At 47.9% G+C, this 18,725-nt stretch overlaps 1 protein-coding gene across 3 annotated transcripts in view; it reads right to left on the bottom strand.

Annotated features, from left to right (window-relative positions):
• The window catches only part of LOC144955053 (la-related protein 4-like), a 48,410-nt gene extending 29,929 nt beyond the window's left edge, over positions 1 to 18,481 (bottom strand). Inside the window, exons 1-4 of one of the 3 annotated variants that reach the window (XM_078885426.1) lie at positions 18,410 to 18,481; positions 10,415 to 10,498; positions 1,687 to 1,861; positions 455 to 1,003 (exon numbers count right to left, since the gene is read on the bottom strand). In XM_078885426.1, the coding sequence (XP_078741552.1) occupies positions 455 to 1,003; positions 1,687 to 1,861; positions 10,415 to 10,474 (784 nt within the window). In that variant the 5' untranslated portion in view covers positions 10,475 to 10,498; positions 18,410 to 18,481. Of the gene's footprint in view, positions 1 to 454; positions 1,004 to 1,686; positions 1,862 to 10,414; positions 10,499 to 11,360; positions 11,399 to 18,409 lie in introns of those variants that run through there. The other 2 variants (XM_078885527.1, XM_078885482.1) reach the window with 2 other exon arrangements.
• Between the last annotated feature and the right edge of the window lie 244 nt (positions 18,482 to 18,725).

The following is an 18,725-nucleotide window of genomic DNA, read 5'->3' as shown; positions in this document are numbered from 1 at the left end:
AACATTACACTTTTAGGGAAATGTTCCGTTATTCATCAGCAACTTAGATGTGACACAACTCATTATGCGACAACTTATAGCGGGGGAATGCCTGCATTTTAGTCAAACCCGTTGATTGCTTAAAAAAGGTAAATTCTCCTGGAAAACTGGTATGACCAATCATTAATAAATAATGGTTGCATTAAAAAAGGTCAATTCTCCTGGAAAACTGGTATAACATTATTAATAAATAATGATTTGCATATAAATCAACTTCAAATGTTTCATTTCACTGTTGCCAGGCTATGAAATGGAGAGGAAGTCAATGTACGTGTGCCTGAAATTTTCAGCTCTGTGTTTCTTACAGATGGGGAGGAATATGTTAATTAACGCCAACTATTTTAGTCAACAAAAATATTCGAACTAAATAAAGCTGCCAACAGATTTGCGCCCATTTGTGCCAAGACCACCTTACCAATTTGCGTTATCTTTTGCAAGGCTTCGTACTCTCCGGGGAGAGGCTCCTGCGGTGCCGCCGCCACCGGCAAAACCACCTCTCCGTTCAAGGCTGGCGCCTCCGTGGCCAAGACATCCGCGGGCTCTGCTGCCAACGCCAACCGAACCTCCCCAACGACACCGCCAGTGTCGCCGTGCGGCTCGCGAGCCACAGCGGCCTGCGTCTCGAAAGGCAAGTCGCCAGTGGCGCCGGCGGTGGGACACGGGGTTTCGGGCGGCGCGGAGTCGGTGCCAGTGACCGGGGATGAGCTCTCGGCCAGTGGGCTCTGCGTTGAGGCCGGAGCGAGCGGCGCCGGATTGGAAGGCGGTTCTTGGGAACTGGAACGGGGATCCTGCTGCTGCTCAGCAGTCGCGACCTGAGGCTCATCGATGGGGCCGTCGGGTTCGACCGGTTGGATAACGGCCACGGACTGGGCTTCCTCTGGCTCGGCGTGAAGATGAGACTGCACGTCCGCACCAGCCGTTGGTGTCTCCGCTCCGCCATTGCCATTCATCCGTGCATAGACTGCTACGAAACACATATCGCACGCACCCGTGAAAACGTGTGCATTGCAAACATGCTCAATCATGCGGTGTGTACGAACAGTTTAACTCTCTTAGCAAAGCAGCATTTCAGGTGAGCACACAAAACCTGTGGGGGGTTTTCTCCAGACGTTTCCATGCATGCGGCAGTAATGTTCGGCCAAAGACGTGTTAGGTTAAAAACACTTTTTATTATATTTTCTAACTGTGGAAGCTTTACCTCTTCATCTTTTTAAGTAGTTTATGCATGCAGCACACAAATCATGTATACTTGTCATGGCAAAAAAAAATCAACAATTTGCCGACTGTAGTTCCTACAGCAAGGCCACTTAACATTCGAACTGACAAAATGCATATGGGCAAATTACACTTTTAAACAAATCTGCCTCAGAAAGTGTTCGAGGTTTTTTTTTTCTTCTACGCTTGCTCATTTTTGCACTTCTACAAAAAGCATAGATCATTTACAAGTTTGCGTTGTGTTTATCCTTGTGCTGTTTCATAGGTTTTATTAGATAATATAATTGGTCGCTTTGACTACCACCTTTGGTGCTTCTGGCTCGAATGTACCTCACTGGAGCATGTTTTGCTGGCATGTAATTTTCAGGTGCCATGGGTGCTAAAATGTGTTCCATTTTAATACAATTCTTAACAGCTCTTCATAAAGCTTACCGATCGCACATGCTGGGATGGTTTCCTTTAAAGCTCCATCCTTGGTGCAGCCACCACCGTCCAACTCCACCACTGCAACACCACCACCTCCACCATCCATCCCTCCCACCGCCTCCTCCATGGGATTATGCCAAGCTTCAGCGTTTGGATTCAACATCACGCCATCTGATGTAACCTGAAAGCAAACCCATCCGTCAGTATTCAATTTGCATTTAAACTTCTTCCAGAACCACAAAAACCTAAAAATTCTGTAACACTAAATCGTTCCTTTCCTTATGCGCATTTAAGGAAATGTCCACTTGGCTTTATGGTAAATTCTTGCCGATGTCAGGTGCAATCACGTCTCTGGTGCATCTCAGACTTGCCGTGTCGATGGACCAGCACTGATGCAGTCAACGTGTTGCACTGTAACTAAAACCAAGACTCGTCAAATTAGCTATGCGAACACAAAATAAGCTTATAAACTGATCATGTTTGACTCGTTCCGTGGATGGAATAAAAATCAAGAACACCACGATGAACAATATTGTTCGACTGATCATGAATATCATGCGAGGCCTCTACCCAGTCAAGATCTTTGGTAAAAAGTGAGAAAGTCCTTCAGTTTAATTACATACAGCTGCACACACCAATCAGCCAATCTCCCTCCAATGCAGCTATCAACAAATACACTACTCAAGTGAGCTCCTGTTAACACTATCGGGACAACATCAGTATCTCCCAGAGGTGGGACAAAGTCATTGTTATGCAAGTCCAAGTCGAGTCGCAAGTCATCAAATTCATGACTCGAGTCTGACTCGAGTCCAAGTCACATGACTCGAGTCCACATCTCATAGGTGGGACAAAGTCATTGTTATGCAAGTCCAAGTCGAGTCGCAAGTCATCAAATTCATGACTCGAGTCTGACTCGAGTCCAAGTCACATGACTCGAGTCCACACCTCTGGTATCTCCGAATAAAATATTTTTTAAAACATGTTTAAACACGCTTTAATTAAATGTACTGTCTGAGCTGCCCCTCCCCCTGCCCCCATCGCCCCTCTCCTCCTTCCACATCCCTCGCCCCTTGGAGTGGCTCCCCGAGGCTTGCCGTGAAGTAAGGGACCATGTGGTGATTTACAGGCAACGTGAGTTGAGCGTGGACAATTAAGAGCCGTAAAAAATATTGTTTAAAAATATTTATTTTTAATTTTCAATGATAGAATATAGTATTGTCATCAGTATGACATACCTATACGAAGTTGGCAGTCGACAGCACATTGGGAAGTGTGTAAAAATTGAGTAACAAGATTTATTTTTTGAGGATACAACAGACGAGGTTAGTTAAATAAAAGCGTGTAAAAATACATGAGTGCGAAAAATCTGCCTGAGATTTTCATGCAGCCGAAGCACGATGCGTAACATTAGCAGCCGTTCGCCTTTTAGCGTTCTCTGTTTGAGACTAGGCGCTAAAGAAAGCTGTCTCTGGTGTGGACCAATCAGTTTCAAAGACAATGCATAGATTACCAGAGCGTGTTTTTGTTTGCATGTTCACCAAGTATGTTTGGTTAATGTAGACATGATTCCGTGCAAAAGGTTTCTGTTTGGCGTTTTAACATCCTAACACCTGTTGTATTGCCAGAAAGGGTAAAACCAATTCGTATATTAGTAACAAATTACCTTCGTCAGGTTTAAAATAGGAATACAACTGTAAACATTGCACCAATGAAAGTTGCTCTATTAATGTACTCTGCAAACATTGATTTGGAGTATTACCATGCAATTTAACTGAGCGTTTTAAAATTAACAAAAGGGTAGAGAAACAACTGTCAACTGCACAAAAAAAACATCGCGATACGTCTTAGAAAGAAAATTGTGAAAATTCTAGATTTGAAGCTTTCGTGACTGCAAGGATTCACTCTTAGGTCTTTTTTCGGTAAAGTCACGTAGGTAAAAAATACAATTAAAAGTCAATAAAAGTAATCATGGAAATAAAATAAAATAATAAATCACGACGTTTCGGAGGCAACACAAGTCTCCGTCATCAGGTGGGATCGTCACAGCTTGATGCAGTAATTTTAGCTGTGACGGTCCCACCTGATGACGGAGACTTGTGTTGCCTTTGAAACGTCGTGATCTATTTCATTTTATTTCCATTATTACTTTTATTAACTTTTAATTGTATTTTTTACCTACGTGACTTTACCGAAAAAATTTGTGAAACATAGTTTGCCCCACACATCAGGCAGCGCCATATCGAAGTTGCCAGCTAGCTAATGTCACCACTGGTCTATTCCTAGCATTTGGAACTCCTTGCTCAAGAGGCATGCATCAACAACATGCTCAACCTCCGCATACAGCAATCCCAACACCCTCTCCCGCCGCTGCTGTTTAAAACTAGGATTTCAGTCAAATCTTACTTTAATCCTGGTTTAAACAAGTCGTATCATCCCGCCTCCAAGTCGGCACTGAGTGAACGCATTCCTTGGCGGCAGCACATAACCCAGACACTCACCAACATTTGTTAATATTTGAACATTTGAACCTTATGGCGGGACTCCGGGGCCCCATAAGGCCCCGGCTCTCGCATAAACATTATATTTTAATGCAAACAAAAACTCTCCAAGTTTTCACCAATGGGTTTGAAGGATGGCGGCAAGTCTTGTCTTGTTAAACTATGCCTTTAAAACTGAAAACTACTTACCTGCAGAACCTCTATTTAAATACACTATCGAAATAATAATTTACACCCCTGTCAATCATCGTGTTTCTCAGTGTGGATTTGTGAACACACTTTGTAAACGGTACGTTAAATAGTACGCGTTTTCAATGCGCTGTTCATATCGTCTTATCCACATTTATAAACAGCAAAAAAAACTATCTGCACAGATGCATAGGGACAAGATAAGTATTATTAAACAGGAGGAATTAACGGTGCAACACATCTCATCCGTTAAATATCTGCAGGTAATAGGATTGTCATTGATTGATCCCGACTACAGACATTGGTAGGTCACAAATAATAATGAAGATAAGAGCAGTATCACTGTATTATGCATACCGTTATCCAACCTATAAAAGGCATATTTTGTCTGTCTGTCTGCGTGGGTACCTTGTGACGTTTTTAACTGACAAACTATGGGGTTTACGTATCGAAAAAGTACACGGATACCACGCCGTATGCCCCGGAACGAGAAAGCGCTATTTGTATTTCACATCTGTCAAGTTTAAAGTAGTTAAATTAACAATGTATTCCCTTTAATCAACACAGGGTGGTGCCAGAGCACGCATCTGCGCATGCGTGAGAAAGCCGGCTCCATGGTGGTGGTTGCCCGAGCAACACACACACGCGATGTGGGAGGAATTCTCATTCGCGTTAAAATGCTAAAAAAATGTGTGCACTTACTACTATAGGGTCGGTAGATGCTACTATTATAGTCCTTAGATGATATTATTGTAGAGCGGGCGGGGGGGGGGGGTAGCATCCCAGCCTGCAAAGGTGCCACCTCGGCCGGCTGGGAAATCTAGGCGAGGCCGGGGGCTCTGCACGAGACTAGGCCTCACCACTACACTGTGAAGTTAGTACTATTATAGAGTCGATATATACAACTATAGAGTAGGTAGATACTACTGTAGAGTTTGTAGTTACTGCTACTGTAGAGCGGGCGGTGGGTGGGGTGTAGCAGCACAGCCCCAGCCTGCCAAGGTGCCACCTCGGCCAGCTGGGCAATCTAGGCGAGGCCGGGGGCTCTGCATGGGACTAGGCCTCTATAGAGTCGATATATACTCCTGTAGAGACAGCAGATACCGCTCCAGTCAGCATGTACAACACTATAGTGATAGCAGATACCACCGCAGTCAGCATGCATCGCTGTAGTGATAGCAGATACCGCCAGTCAGTGTGCACCGCTGTAGTGATAGCAGATACCGCCACAGTCAGCATGCACCGCTGTAGTGATAGCAGGTACCACCACCAGTCGGCATGCACCGCTGTAGTGATAGCAGATACCGCCACAGTCAGTGTGCACCGCTGTAGTGATCACAGGTATCGCCAGAGTCAGTGTGCATCGCTGTAGTGATAGCAGATACCGCCACAGTCAGTGTGCACCGCTGTAGTGATCACAGGTATCGCCACTGTCAGTGTGCATCGCTGTAGTGATAGCAGGTACCACCACAGTCAGCATGCACCGCTGGAGTGATAGCAGGTACCGCCACAGTCAGCATGCACCGCTGGAGTGATAGCAGGTACCACCACAGTCAGTGTGCACTGCTGTAGTGATAGCAGATACCGCCACAGTCAGTGTGCATCGCTGTAGTGATAGCAGTTCCCAAGCGTCCAATGAGAGGAAAGTGCGTCTGCTGAAAAAAGGCAGAGGAAAGTGTTTGAGTGAAAAGGTAACATTTTTGACGAGACACCAGTGAGAGTGTCTGCGGTAGGCCGACATTTTGCTATAAACGACTCGACTGTGAGGTCCATTAAAAATGACGCGATTGCAATCGGGGAAAGTGTTGCGGCTAGTGCTCCCCAGAGTGCTTAAACGATAAAAACTGTGGCGTTGTTATCCAACACCTGTATCTCCCTAGGAGTCATCCACCTGAATTATGCACCATCACCTCCATCGGCGCCATCTCAAAGGTAATTAAAAAAAATCATTTTTAAATCATTATTTATTGTAGTCATTGTTATGAAACATTTACCATCCCCCCCCCCCCCCATGTTCACTCGTACCATTGCGACAAGGTTTCTGACATTCGCGAATTCGGCATTCGCAGGCGTTTTCAAGAACGTCACCCTCGCGGATAGAAAAGGTTCGCCGTACCTAGAATTAACTCTAGACCGTACTTAGAATTAACTCTAGACCGTACTTAGAATTAACTCTAGACCGTACTTAGAATTAACTCTAGACCGTACTTAGAATGAACTCTAGACCGTACTTAGAATGAACTCTAGACCGTACTTAGAATGAACTCTAGACCGTACTTAGAATGAACTCTAGACCGTACTTAGAATGAACTCTAGACCGTACTTAGAATTAACTCTAGACCGTACTTAGAATGAACTCTAGACCGTACTTAGAATGAACTCTAGACCGTACTTAGAATGAACTCTAGACCGTACTTAGAATGAACTCTAGACCGTACTTAGAATTAACTCTAGACCGTACTTAGAATGAACTCTAGACCGTACTTAGAATTAACTCTAGACCGTACTTAGAATTAACTCTAGACCGTACTTAGAATTAACTCTAGACCGTACTTAGAATTAACTCTAGACCGTACTTAGAATTAACTCTAGACCGTACTTAGAATTAACTCTAGACCGTACTTAGAATTAACTCTAGACCGTACTTAGAATTAACTCTAGACCGTACTTAGAATTAACTCGAAACAAATTGGTTTGGTGTTCATTTGCCTTTTATCCTGGATTCAAAATATGAACATAACCCTTTGGTAAACGTAACGTGAAGATATACTTCATGATTGACAATCTCAATAAGCGACTTCAAATCTGAAAATGGCTTATCCCAGGAGATAAGCTATCTTCACAAAAATGCTCTCTGCCCCTCAAACACATTAAATTGAGATTGGAAAAACAACATCCATAGATGCACAGCCTCACCAACAGACACGTACAAATTGAACTCTAGAAACTATCCATTAAATTATTCACTAACATTATCTGAATGAAATCGTGCATGTAAGAATTGATAGGGTTTTTTACAGGGGTTTCATGCAAATTATTCCTAAAGATTGCAATCAATGAAACTAAAACAAAATAGAAACACAGTATTAAAGACAAACAAGACAAAGATCCCCCATATAGCCTTAATAGGCCGTTGGGGCAAGTGCTGTTCGCGAGCACCCATTAAGGCCGGCACGGCACACAAGAGGGTGTGGAGGGGTGGCCAGGACCATGCCCGGCCGCCTTTGTCTCCCAAGTGGTGATGTTTACACATCGCACCAGGTACTCATATGAGGCTGAGTCGACCTAGCGGAGGCCCAGGACCGGTTCAAATAATAGTCATTGGTATTGGCCGTGAGCAGGAATCGAACCCAGGTCGCCAGGTTCGTAGAGCAGCGCGCTAACCGCTACACTCCCGCTCCCCCTGAAAGGCAGTAAGATACAAAAAGGAAAATGCAGTCCAAATGAATCTGCAGATTAATGTAATAATGGCCACAAATAATTTAAATGAATTTTATCGTCATGACTAGTTCATAAACATCAGGAACTCCCATAACTGAAAGAACATTAAACATTACTGTTTGACATAAGCGGTGCAAAAATTGTCTGCATACACCTCCGATAATTATTAGCACAGTTGGCTATGCAAGGTGCGAAAAACGTTCAAAATACAAAATACAAGATTGCAAGTAACTTGGTCTGCGAGTGTTTTGCAAGACGAGCAATTTTTTTAAATAAATATTAATTTGATAAACGAGCGAGGTCTTGCAATACGAGCAGTATGTGTATACTCTTTGTCTGCCGAGCGTCACGTGATCACAACTGATATAAGAGTACTTTGATATACGAGTGCTTTGGATTACAAACACGTTTCCGGAACGAATTATGCTCGCAATCCAAGGTTTTACTGTATATAGTTGCCATATGTCTATTGAAGCAGACCGAGTCTGACACTGATATTGCTTATACCTGAGAAATGTCTTGTGGGCATCTCACCAAAATAATTGCACGAGCAAGCGTCGACGCCACCAGCAGGAGAATATGAATTGATGTCAATTCAGTTCGTAAATGTAAACCATTCATAATATTTACAAGTAGTCATTAAATATATTCCCTGCAATGAAGCTACCAACCTGTGGCAACCTTTGATGGGAAAGATAATAGCCAAGCCCGTCATGCCTTTCAAGTAAAATTTAAAGTACAGTACCGAACAATTTGATCATTCTCAGCCTTATACTCCAAACGTACAATGTTGAACAAAAAAACACAAGTGGCCTATTTTAACATCATTCCCCAAAGTATGTGCCATCAGAGCTGAAAGGGAGGACTTTAAACAGCAGCAAATCAAAACGAATAAACGTTGTCAAAAATAATTACTGTCATGCACAGGCTCGCAAAATAAGCATTACCACTAAAATATTCCACATGCTAAAATTAAGATAAATTAAAAACATTACTAAAACGATGTGTATTATTGGACTAGAACTCAAACCATTCATGTTTATTTCGTCTGATTAGAATATAATTGACCTGAACACAAACAACAACAAAAACAGTCTGAGCAATGTAAATATCATATAGTTCGAAGTGGACAAATGCAGTGCATCTGCACAATTGGTAGAATATCCAATGCCAACTGTTCTCAGTGTCCAATTGACCCCCATGGGAAGCCAAAAATCTAATCTGTGCCCAGTATTAATCTTTAAGCACTCATCTAAGATGTGCAAGAGGTCAAACGCACTGATTGCAATGGACAGTGAGAGAGTGTACTTAGCACTGCGACAAAAATTTGATGTTAGTAACAAAAACCATTCACATTGATCAAGGCGACGATGGTGCCCACCTGCGGCTAAAACAAGCATGGGCAGGTAGGGCAGAGCAGTGGTAACACTTGTCTCACAAACATCAAGGGCCTGGGTTTGATTCTTAAATCGGGCACTTTTCTGTATGACCATTTAAATTAATCACGTAAAAAAATCTTCAGCTAACACTGCCGTTAAAATTACTCACCATCTGTTATTGGTCAATGGAATTTGGAAAATGTACATTTTGAATTGTATGGCACTCAATTCACGAGTGGTTATTAATAACGTGTGTAATTTAACAGGCAAAACACAAGTGGCGGAATTGCATAAGTGAAAACACACAATTGAACCTCGATTCATTTGACACTCACATTCGACTCTCCTCAATACGCAGGCAGGTTAACCAACACTTTAGGTGATTGTTGAGCACTATTTGTATTTTTCCATTAAGCCGTATACCAATTAATATATATCACTATGTAACACGATTTTTGTTCCTGGGTAGTATTATTTTCCAATTGCTTATGCCTCAAAAGTATAGAAAACGGCTATCATTCCCCACAAACTTTTCTTTTGTGATCAGGACTTTATGTGAAGGAATGACACAAATGCACACGCTTTCTCATTGAAAATATGTACCAGTAAATTTCAAAATATCACTGTCCTGGTCGAAAAAGCAAAGTTTGTGGGGAATAATAGCCATTTTATGTACTTTTGAAGCGTAAGCAATTAGAAATTAACACTTACTACCCAGGAACAAAAAATAAAATAAAAACTGTTACACAGTAAATTGTCAGAGGTTATGCAATCCTTCATAAAGTATAACCAAAGAGCTTTCACTGTAAACAATACTGTGCCGACTTAATATCAAGCCAAAGAACGTCGACTTTGGAAACCACAACGCACGTCTAAAAATATCCAATAGTTAACACGTTTTAATTAAAATTCAACAGCATTGCACACCCTTCATGGTGCCGAGTGGAATAAATAAATCAGCTTGGAACGTAAAAATCGCACACAACACTCAAGAGTTCACAAGCCACAGCTGAAAGCAGCAAAGCCAACCAGCCAGGCAAATACGCAGTCGGGTAATGTGCGCAGTGACCTTGCAGAGTTGCACGGCTCTCCGTAGCTGGTACAAGTTAGAGCTGGCATCGCCGCCTCGACCCGGGTACACTGCTACGCAACAGTGTAATGTAAGCACTGCAGCGTGCCCGCCCACAGCGAGTGGCGGTGTGCCGACTGCTACACACACACACGCACCGGCAACGTGGATCCTTGGGCAGTTTCAGCCACGACTTCGCTGTCCCGGTCCGATGTCATTTTGGCCCTTTTAGTCTTCGAACACTGAAAGCAAAAAAAAAAATGAAAGAAAGCAACCAAGTTATTGACAAATCGACGACGCGCAACACACAGCCTGGCCGAGAAATCAATCAAACCTTCAGTCACCAACTCTCGACCGGATTGAAGAAACGCACCTTAACTTTAAAAGGCCCGTACGGGACCACGTCTCCTGTATACGAAAGCTCTACTTCCCAGTACGCGTCCGAGCATCAACACAATGAATGGGGCCTCCCCTGCTGTGCGTGCGCACTGTCTCGCTTCAAGGGTGAAAGAAAACGCCACACACACCGAATTCGGGGCCCCCAGGCATTGTGAACGGGGCTGGTGTCCACTTTCAAACCACGCGTGCGACTTGAACAGCTGTGGTGGGTTGGCGGGCACAACCCTTTGCATTGTGAGCGGTCAAATGGCCACCTCGGCAATGCAATGAGGCCTAGTCGCGTGTGTGGCGGCTTGCGCCACGACGCAATGTCATTAACAATCTCAATTGAAGCCTGCAAAGACCGCGAAAGACAGCGTGTGTGTAAAGCATAACGCCCCCCCCCCACTCCCCGCCACTCATTCCTTCCTGCAAATGTGACGATTCGCAAGAGGTCAATGCGCTATACAACACTCGCTTCATTGAGTACCACCCCCGGCAGGGCTAAAAAAATAATGCATCATTGCGAGTTGTCGCCACCACTGTAACGCAAACATGCGGTAGGCCCTTCACCGTAAAACTGTCGCCGCCACAGCAGCGAATTGCATAAAGGCCCGTACGCGTACGTCTACGCGCAAATCTCTGGAGAGACTTTACCACGGCAGCGCTATTATTATTATTTGTACCCCCGTATTAAAAGCAAAGATTAACAAAAGCCCCACACACGATGTCGGTTGAGTCGGCAATTGCAGGCGCACTGTTTCCCCACCAGCCCGATCCGAGGGTAAGCCGAGGAGGAGGAGGGCGTAGCAGGGGCTGAACACGCCCGCAGTGAATGTCGCAGCTACAAGCAGCAGCAGCAGCAGTGCGCACACACCACGAGGGTCGGGTGTGCACCGTCAATCACCACTGTGCACACACAGACTCACACTCACCCACTGTGCACACACAGAGACTCTCACCCACTGTGTACACACAGCCACTCACACTCACTCACTGTGCACACAGAGACTCACACTCACTCACTGTGCACACAGCGACTCACACTCACCCACTGTGTACACACAGAGACTCACACTCACCCACTGTGCACACAGCGACTCACACTCACCCACTGTGCACACACAGCCACTCACACTCACCCACTGTCCACACACAGAGACTCACACTCACCCACTGTGCACACAGAGACTCACACTCACCCACTGTGCACACAGCCACTCACACTCAACCACTGTGTACACACAGAGACTCACACTCACCCACTGTGCACACACAGCCACTCACACTCACCCACTGTGCACACACAGCCACTCACACTCACCCACTGTGCACACACAGCCACTCACACTCACCCACTGTGCACCCACAGCCACTCACACTCACCCACTGTGCACACACAGCCACTCACACTCACCCACTGTGCACACACAGCCACTCACACTCACCCACTGTGCACACACAGCCACTCACACTCACCCACTGTGCACAGACAGCCACTCACACTCACCCACTGTGCACACACAGAGACTCACACTCACCCACTGTGCACACACAGAGATTCACACTCACCCACTGTGTACACAGAGATTCACACTCACCCACTGTGCACAGAGACTCACACTCACCCACTGTGTACACACAGAGACTCACACTCACCCACTGTGCACACACAGCCACTCACACTCACCCACTGTGCACACACAGCCACTCACACTCACCCACTGTGCACACACAGCCACTCACACTCACCACTGTGCACACACAGCCACTCACACTCACCCACTGTGCACACACAGCCACTCACACTCACCCACTGTGCACACACAGCCACTCACACTCACCCACTGTGCACACACAGCCACTCACACTCACCCACTGTGCACACACAGCCACTCACACTCACCCACTGTGTACACACAGACTCACACTCACCCACTGTGCACACACAGAGATTCACACTCACCCACTGTGCACAGAGACTCACACTCACCCACTGTGCACAGAGACTCACACTCACCCACTGTGCACACAGAGACTCACACACCCACTGTGCACACACAGCCACTCACACTCACTCACTGTGTACACACAGCCACTCACACTCACCCACTGTGCACACACAGCCACTCACACTCACTCACTGTGTACACACAGCAACTCACACTCACCCACTGTGCACAGAGACTCACACTCACCCACTGTGCACACACAGCCACTCACACTCACCCACTGTGCACACACAGCCACTCACACTCACCCACTGTGTACACAGAGACTCACACTCACCCACTGTGCACACACAGCCACTCACACTCACCCACTGTGCACACACAGCCACTCACACTCACTCACTATGCACACACAGCCACTCACACTCACCCACTGTGCACACACAGCCACTCACACTCACCCACTGTGCACACACAGCCACTCACACTCACCCACTATGCACACACAGCCACTCACACTCACCCACTGTGCACACACAGCCACTCACACTCACCCACTGTGTACACAGAGACTCACACTCACCCACTGTGCACACACAGCCACTCACACTCACCCACTGTGCACACACAGCCACTCACACTCACCCACTGTGCACACACAGAGACTCACACTCACCCACTGTGCACACACAGAGATTCACACTCACCCACTGTGCACAGAGACTCACACTCACCCACTGTGCAGAGACTGACACTCACCCACTGTGCACACACAGCCACTCACACTCACCCACTGTGCACACACAGACTCACACTCACCCACTGTGCACACACAGAGATTCACACTCACCCACTGTGCACAGAGACTCACACTCACCCACTGTGCAGAGACTCACACTCACCCACTGTGTACACACAGAGACTCACACTCACCCACTGTGCACACAGAGACTCACACTCACCCACTGTGCACACACAGCCACTCACACTCACTCACTGTGTACACACAGCCACTCACACTCACCCACTGTGCACACACAGCCACTCACACTCACTCACTGTGTACACACAGCAACTCACACTCACCCACTGTGCACAGAGACTCACACTCACCCACTGTGCACACACAGCCACTCACACTCACCCACTGTGCACACACAGAGACTCACACTCACCCACTGTGTACACACAGAGACTCACAGTCACCCACTGTGCACAGAGAGATTCACACTCACCCACTGTGCACAGAGACTCACACTCACCCACTGTGCAGAGACTCACACTCACCCACTGTGTACACACAGAGACTCACACTCACCCACTGTGCACACAGAGACTCACACACCCACTGTGCACACACAGCCACACAGCCACTCACACTCACCCACTGTGTACACAGAGACTCACACTCACCCACTGTGTACACACACTCACACTCAACCACTGTGCACACACAGAGACTCACACTCACCCACTGTGCACACAGCCACTCACACTCACCCACTGTGCACACAGCAACTCACACTCACCCACTGTGCACACACAGCAACTCGCACTCACCCACTGTGCACACACAGCCACTCACACTCACCCACTGTGCACACACAGCCACTCACACTCACCCACTGTGCACACACAGCCACTCACACTCACCCACTGTGCACACAGCCACTCACACTCACCCACTGTGCACACACAGCCACTCACACTCACCCACTGTGCACACACAGCCACTCACACTCACCCACTGTGCACACAGCCACTCACACTCACCCACTGTGCACACAGCCACTCACACTCACCCACTGTGCACACAGCCACTCACACTCACCCACTGTGCACACACAGCCACTCACACTCACTCACTGTGTACACACAGCAACTCACACTCACCCACTGTGCACAGAGACTCACACTCACCCACTGTGCACACACAGCCACTCACACTCACCCACTGTGCACACACAGCCACTCACACTCACCCACTGTGTACACACAGAGACTCACACTCACCCACTGTGTACACACAGAGACTCACAGTCACCCACTGTGCACAGAGAGATTCACACTCACCCACTGTGCACAGAGACTCACACTCACCCACTGTGCAGAGACTCACACTCACCCACTGTGTACACACAGAGACTCACACTCACCCACTGTGCACACAGAGACTCACACACCCACTGTGCACACACAGCCACACAGCCACTCACACTCACCCACTGTGTACACAGAGACTCACACTCACCCACTGTGTACACAGAGACTCACACTCACCCACTGTGCACACAGAGACTCACACTCCCACTGTGCACACACAGCCACTCACACTCACTCACTGTGTACACACAGCCACTCACACTCACTCACTGTGTACACACAGCCACTCACACTCACTCACTGTGTACACACAGCCACTCACACTCAACCACTGTGCACACACAGAGACTCACACTCACCCACTGTGCACACAGCCACTCACACTCACCCACTGTGCACACAGCAACTCACACTCACCCACTGTGCACACACAGCAACTCACACTCACCCACTGTGCACACACAGCCACTCACACTCACCCACTGTGCACACACAGCCACTCACACTCACCCACTGTGCACACACAGCCACTCACACTCACCCACTGTGCACACAGCCACTCACACTCACCCACTGTGCACACACAGCCACTCACACTCACCCACTGTGCACACACAGCCACTCACACTCACCCACTGTGCACACAGCCACTCACACTCACCCACTGTGCACACAGCCACTCACACTCACCCACTGTGCACACAGCCACTCACACTCACCCACTGTGCACACACAGCCACTCACACTCACCCACTGTGCACACACAGCCACTCACACTCACCCACTGTGCACACACAGAGACTCACACTCACCCACTGTGCACACACAGAGACTCACACTCACCCACTGTGCACACAGAGACTCACACACCCACTGTGCACACACAGCCACACAGCCACTCACACTCACCCACTGTGTACACAGAGACTCACACTCACCCACTGTGTACACAGAGACTCACACTCACCCACTGTGCACACACAGCCACTCACACTCACTCACTGTGTACACACAGCCACTCACACTCACTCACTGTGTACACACAGCCACTCACACTCACTCACTGTGTACACACAGCCACTCACACTCAACCACTGTGCACACACAGAGACTCACACTCACCCACTGTGCACACAGCCACTCACACTCACCCACTGTGCACACAGCAACTCACACTCACCCACTGTGCACACACAGCAACTCACACTCACCCACTGTGCACACACAGCCACTCACACTCACCCACTGTGCACACACAGCCACTCACACTCACCCACTGTGCACACACAGCCACTCACACTCACCCACTGTGCACACAGCCACTCACACTCACCCACTGTGCACACACAGCCACTCACACTCACCCACTGTGCACACACAGCCACTCACACTCACCCACTGTGCACACAGCCACTCACACTCACCCACTGTGCACACAGCCACTCACACTCACCCACTGTGCACACAGCCACTCACACTCACCCACTGTGCACACACAGCCACTCACACTCACCCACTGTGCACACACAGCCACTCACACTCACCCACTGTGCACACACAGAGACTCACACTCACCCACTGTGCACACACAGAGACTCACACTCACCCACTGTACACACACAGCGACTGACACACGCCCAACAAACGTTGTGTCTAGTTCGCAGTGTACAGTATATATGCTTAGACATGCACATAAGTGTAGAAACGTGTACATGCAGAAGTGTACTTTTTTGTTTACCAATGTACATTCAATTCAAGAATGCGTACACGAAGCACCGATGGTGAAACGCACAGATAAAAACGTGCGTACCGAAAAACGTACAGATGCAGCACGGTGTACACAAACAATGCACATGCATGTCAAGGTGTGTTATACGTGTGTTGTACACGCTTAGAAACGTGTCCTCAATTTACAAACGTGTACACGAATAAACGTGCTTATATGCAACATGTACAAGCTTAGAAACACACTCTGCTTACAGTCGCGTACCTTATGAACGTATAAACGTTCACGAACGTGTCTATTATTGTACACGTGTTTTATTCAAGTGTTGGGACGGTGTTATCGAGAGATGGTGCGGTCACATGACTTATCGAACTGCACTACGAACCCGGCCACATAAATTCGATTCCTATCATGAGCCTCGACTTGCCCAACCCGCAATTACCAGCGTGGTGAAGCATGGTCAAACAACCCCCGTGAGTGACACGTGGGCAGACCACGTCGCAGTGGAGTGGCAATGCGATGTCGTTTTGACGAGTTTGGAAACGTGCACACAACCTTGTAAACATGTCCACACACTTGTACAGGTTTACCTGTAGTTAAAGCTTGCGTACGCCATTATAGACATAACCTTGAAAATGTATTAACGCGTGCATATACCGTACAATTTAAGTATATATAACCTTGCACAGGTTCAAGTGTATAATCAAATCAACATGTATAAACGTGTGTATAGCCTTGCAGTATGCATAACCTTGTACACATTTGTCAACACGCACATATAACCTTGGCACACAGATGAAATTGTGCGTATAATCGTATGCTCCTATCCACGTATTTGATGTGCAAATAACCTTGAACACCCTAACACAGTCGTGCATATAATCGCGCGTGCTTCCAGCGTGGACGTCACCCTGCACTTACAATCGTGTCAATAACCATGGGACAAGTTCATACGTGTAATTAACTTTTGTTTTGCCGGGCATTAAAGTTCGTATGACCCTGCACACGCGAACGATCACGTACGTATACACAGTAACGTAATAACCTTGCACATGGGGTATATCGGCGGTGCACGTTGCAACGTACGGGACGAAGATTCAAATACCCCCCCCCCCCGTATAACCTTAACAGACTGTAGGGGCAAGTGCTGTTAGCGAGCACCTATGAAGGCCGACACGGCACACCCCCAGTAGCGATGTTTACACACCACCGCGCCGGGTACTCATTTGAGGCCGAGTCGACCTAGGGGCAGGCCGAGGACCGGTTCAGATAATAGTCACCGATATTAGCCGTGAGCGGACGGACAATCGACCTTGGGGAGTTCGTAGCGTAGCGCGCTAACCACTGCACCACCGCTCCCCCCACAGACACACGTGCGAGATTTGTGACGGCACCGCGATGGAGGCCTGCGCTAGTCGAGCTGCGAATTGATGACAAAAAAAAACATAACCACGGTGACAGGTGGTGGTGGTAATACTATTCAGCCTGAAACCCTCCACAATCGGCGGTGTTAATCAATGCCTCCGTGTTACGGTAGCGATTTACTAATTCGTGTACGACGACGACCCTAACGGAGGCTTCCAGAACGCGCGGCGCGAATCGCCTCGCGACAAAACCGCAAAGAAGGCGCCGCCGCGCGCGGTCGTCAAAGGGGGTAGGAGGAGGAGGGGGTGGTGGAAACGTTGAAGCTGCGACATTAAAAGCGAGAGCAACACCGGCAAGGTGACAGTTGTGCCGGTACACACACAACACCCAATATACACAAAGCAAAGAGAACGTTTCAAACGTTGAGGCGACGTCGAACTCGTTCGCGGTCCCTTTAACATGGCGCCGCTCGGTCTGACCTCCCCCCCCCTCTCCCCTCAGCGCCAGCGCGCCGCTCTTGCTCGCTCGCTCGCCGTGCACAAACGCACGACAACAACAAGAAGAACAACAACGCGGCTATACAACGGGGGCGCGTTAACTAGCCCGCTCGCCGCCTCGCCTCGCCTCACCCCGAGTAGCGAGAAGGTGAAGAAGAGGAGCGCCGCCGCACTCCACTCGCTCCCTCCGCGCTCTCAACGGACGGGCACGAGGCGGGCTCGAGCAGAGGGGCGGGGCTGGTGAGGAGGAGAGGGGGAGGGGCGATGGAAATGGGCGAGGGTTAAGTAATAAAGTGGGAGGGGGGGTACGAGTGGGGAGGGGGGTACGAGTGGGGGAGGGGGGTACGAGTGGGGAGGGGGTACGAGTGGGGAGGGGGGGTACGAGTGGGCGAGGGGGGTGTAAATGGCAGGGGTGGGCGTGTTTACGAGATAAATGGGCGGGACTATG

The sequence above is a fragment of the Lampetra fluviatilis genome, chromosome 1 (assembly GCF_964198595.1).
Source record: "Lampetra fluviatilis chromosome 1, kcLamFluv1.1, whole genome shotgun sequence".
In the NCBI taxonomy this organism is placed as follows: domain Eukaryota; kingdom Metazoa; phylum Chordata; class Hyperoartia; order Petromyzontiformes; family Petromyzontidae; genus Lampetra; species Lampetra fluviatilis.
This window is presented reverse-complemented; position numbering and strand designations above follow the sequence as displayed.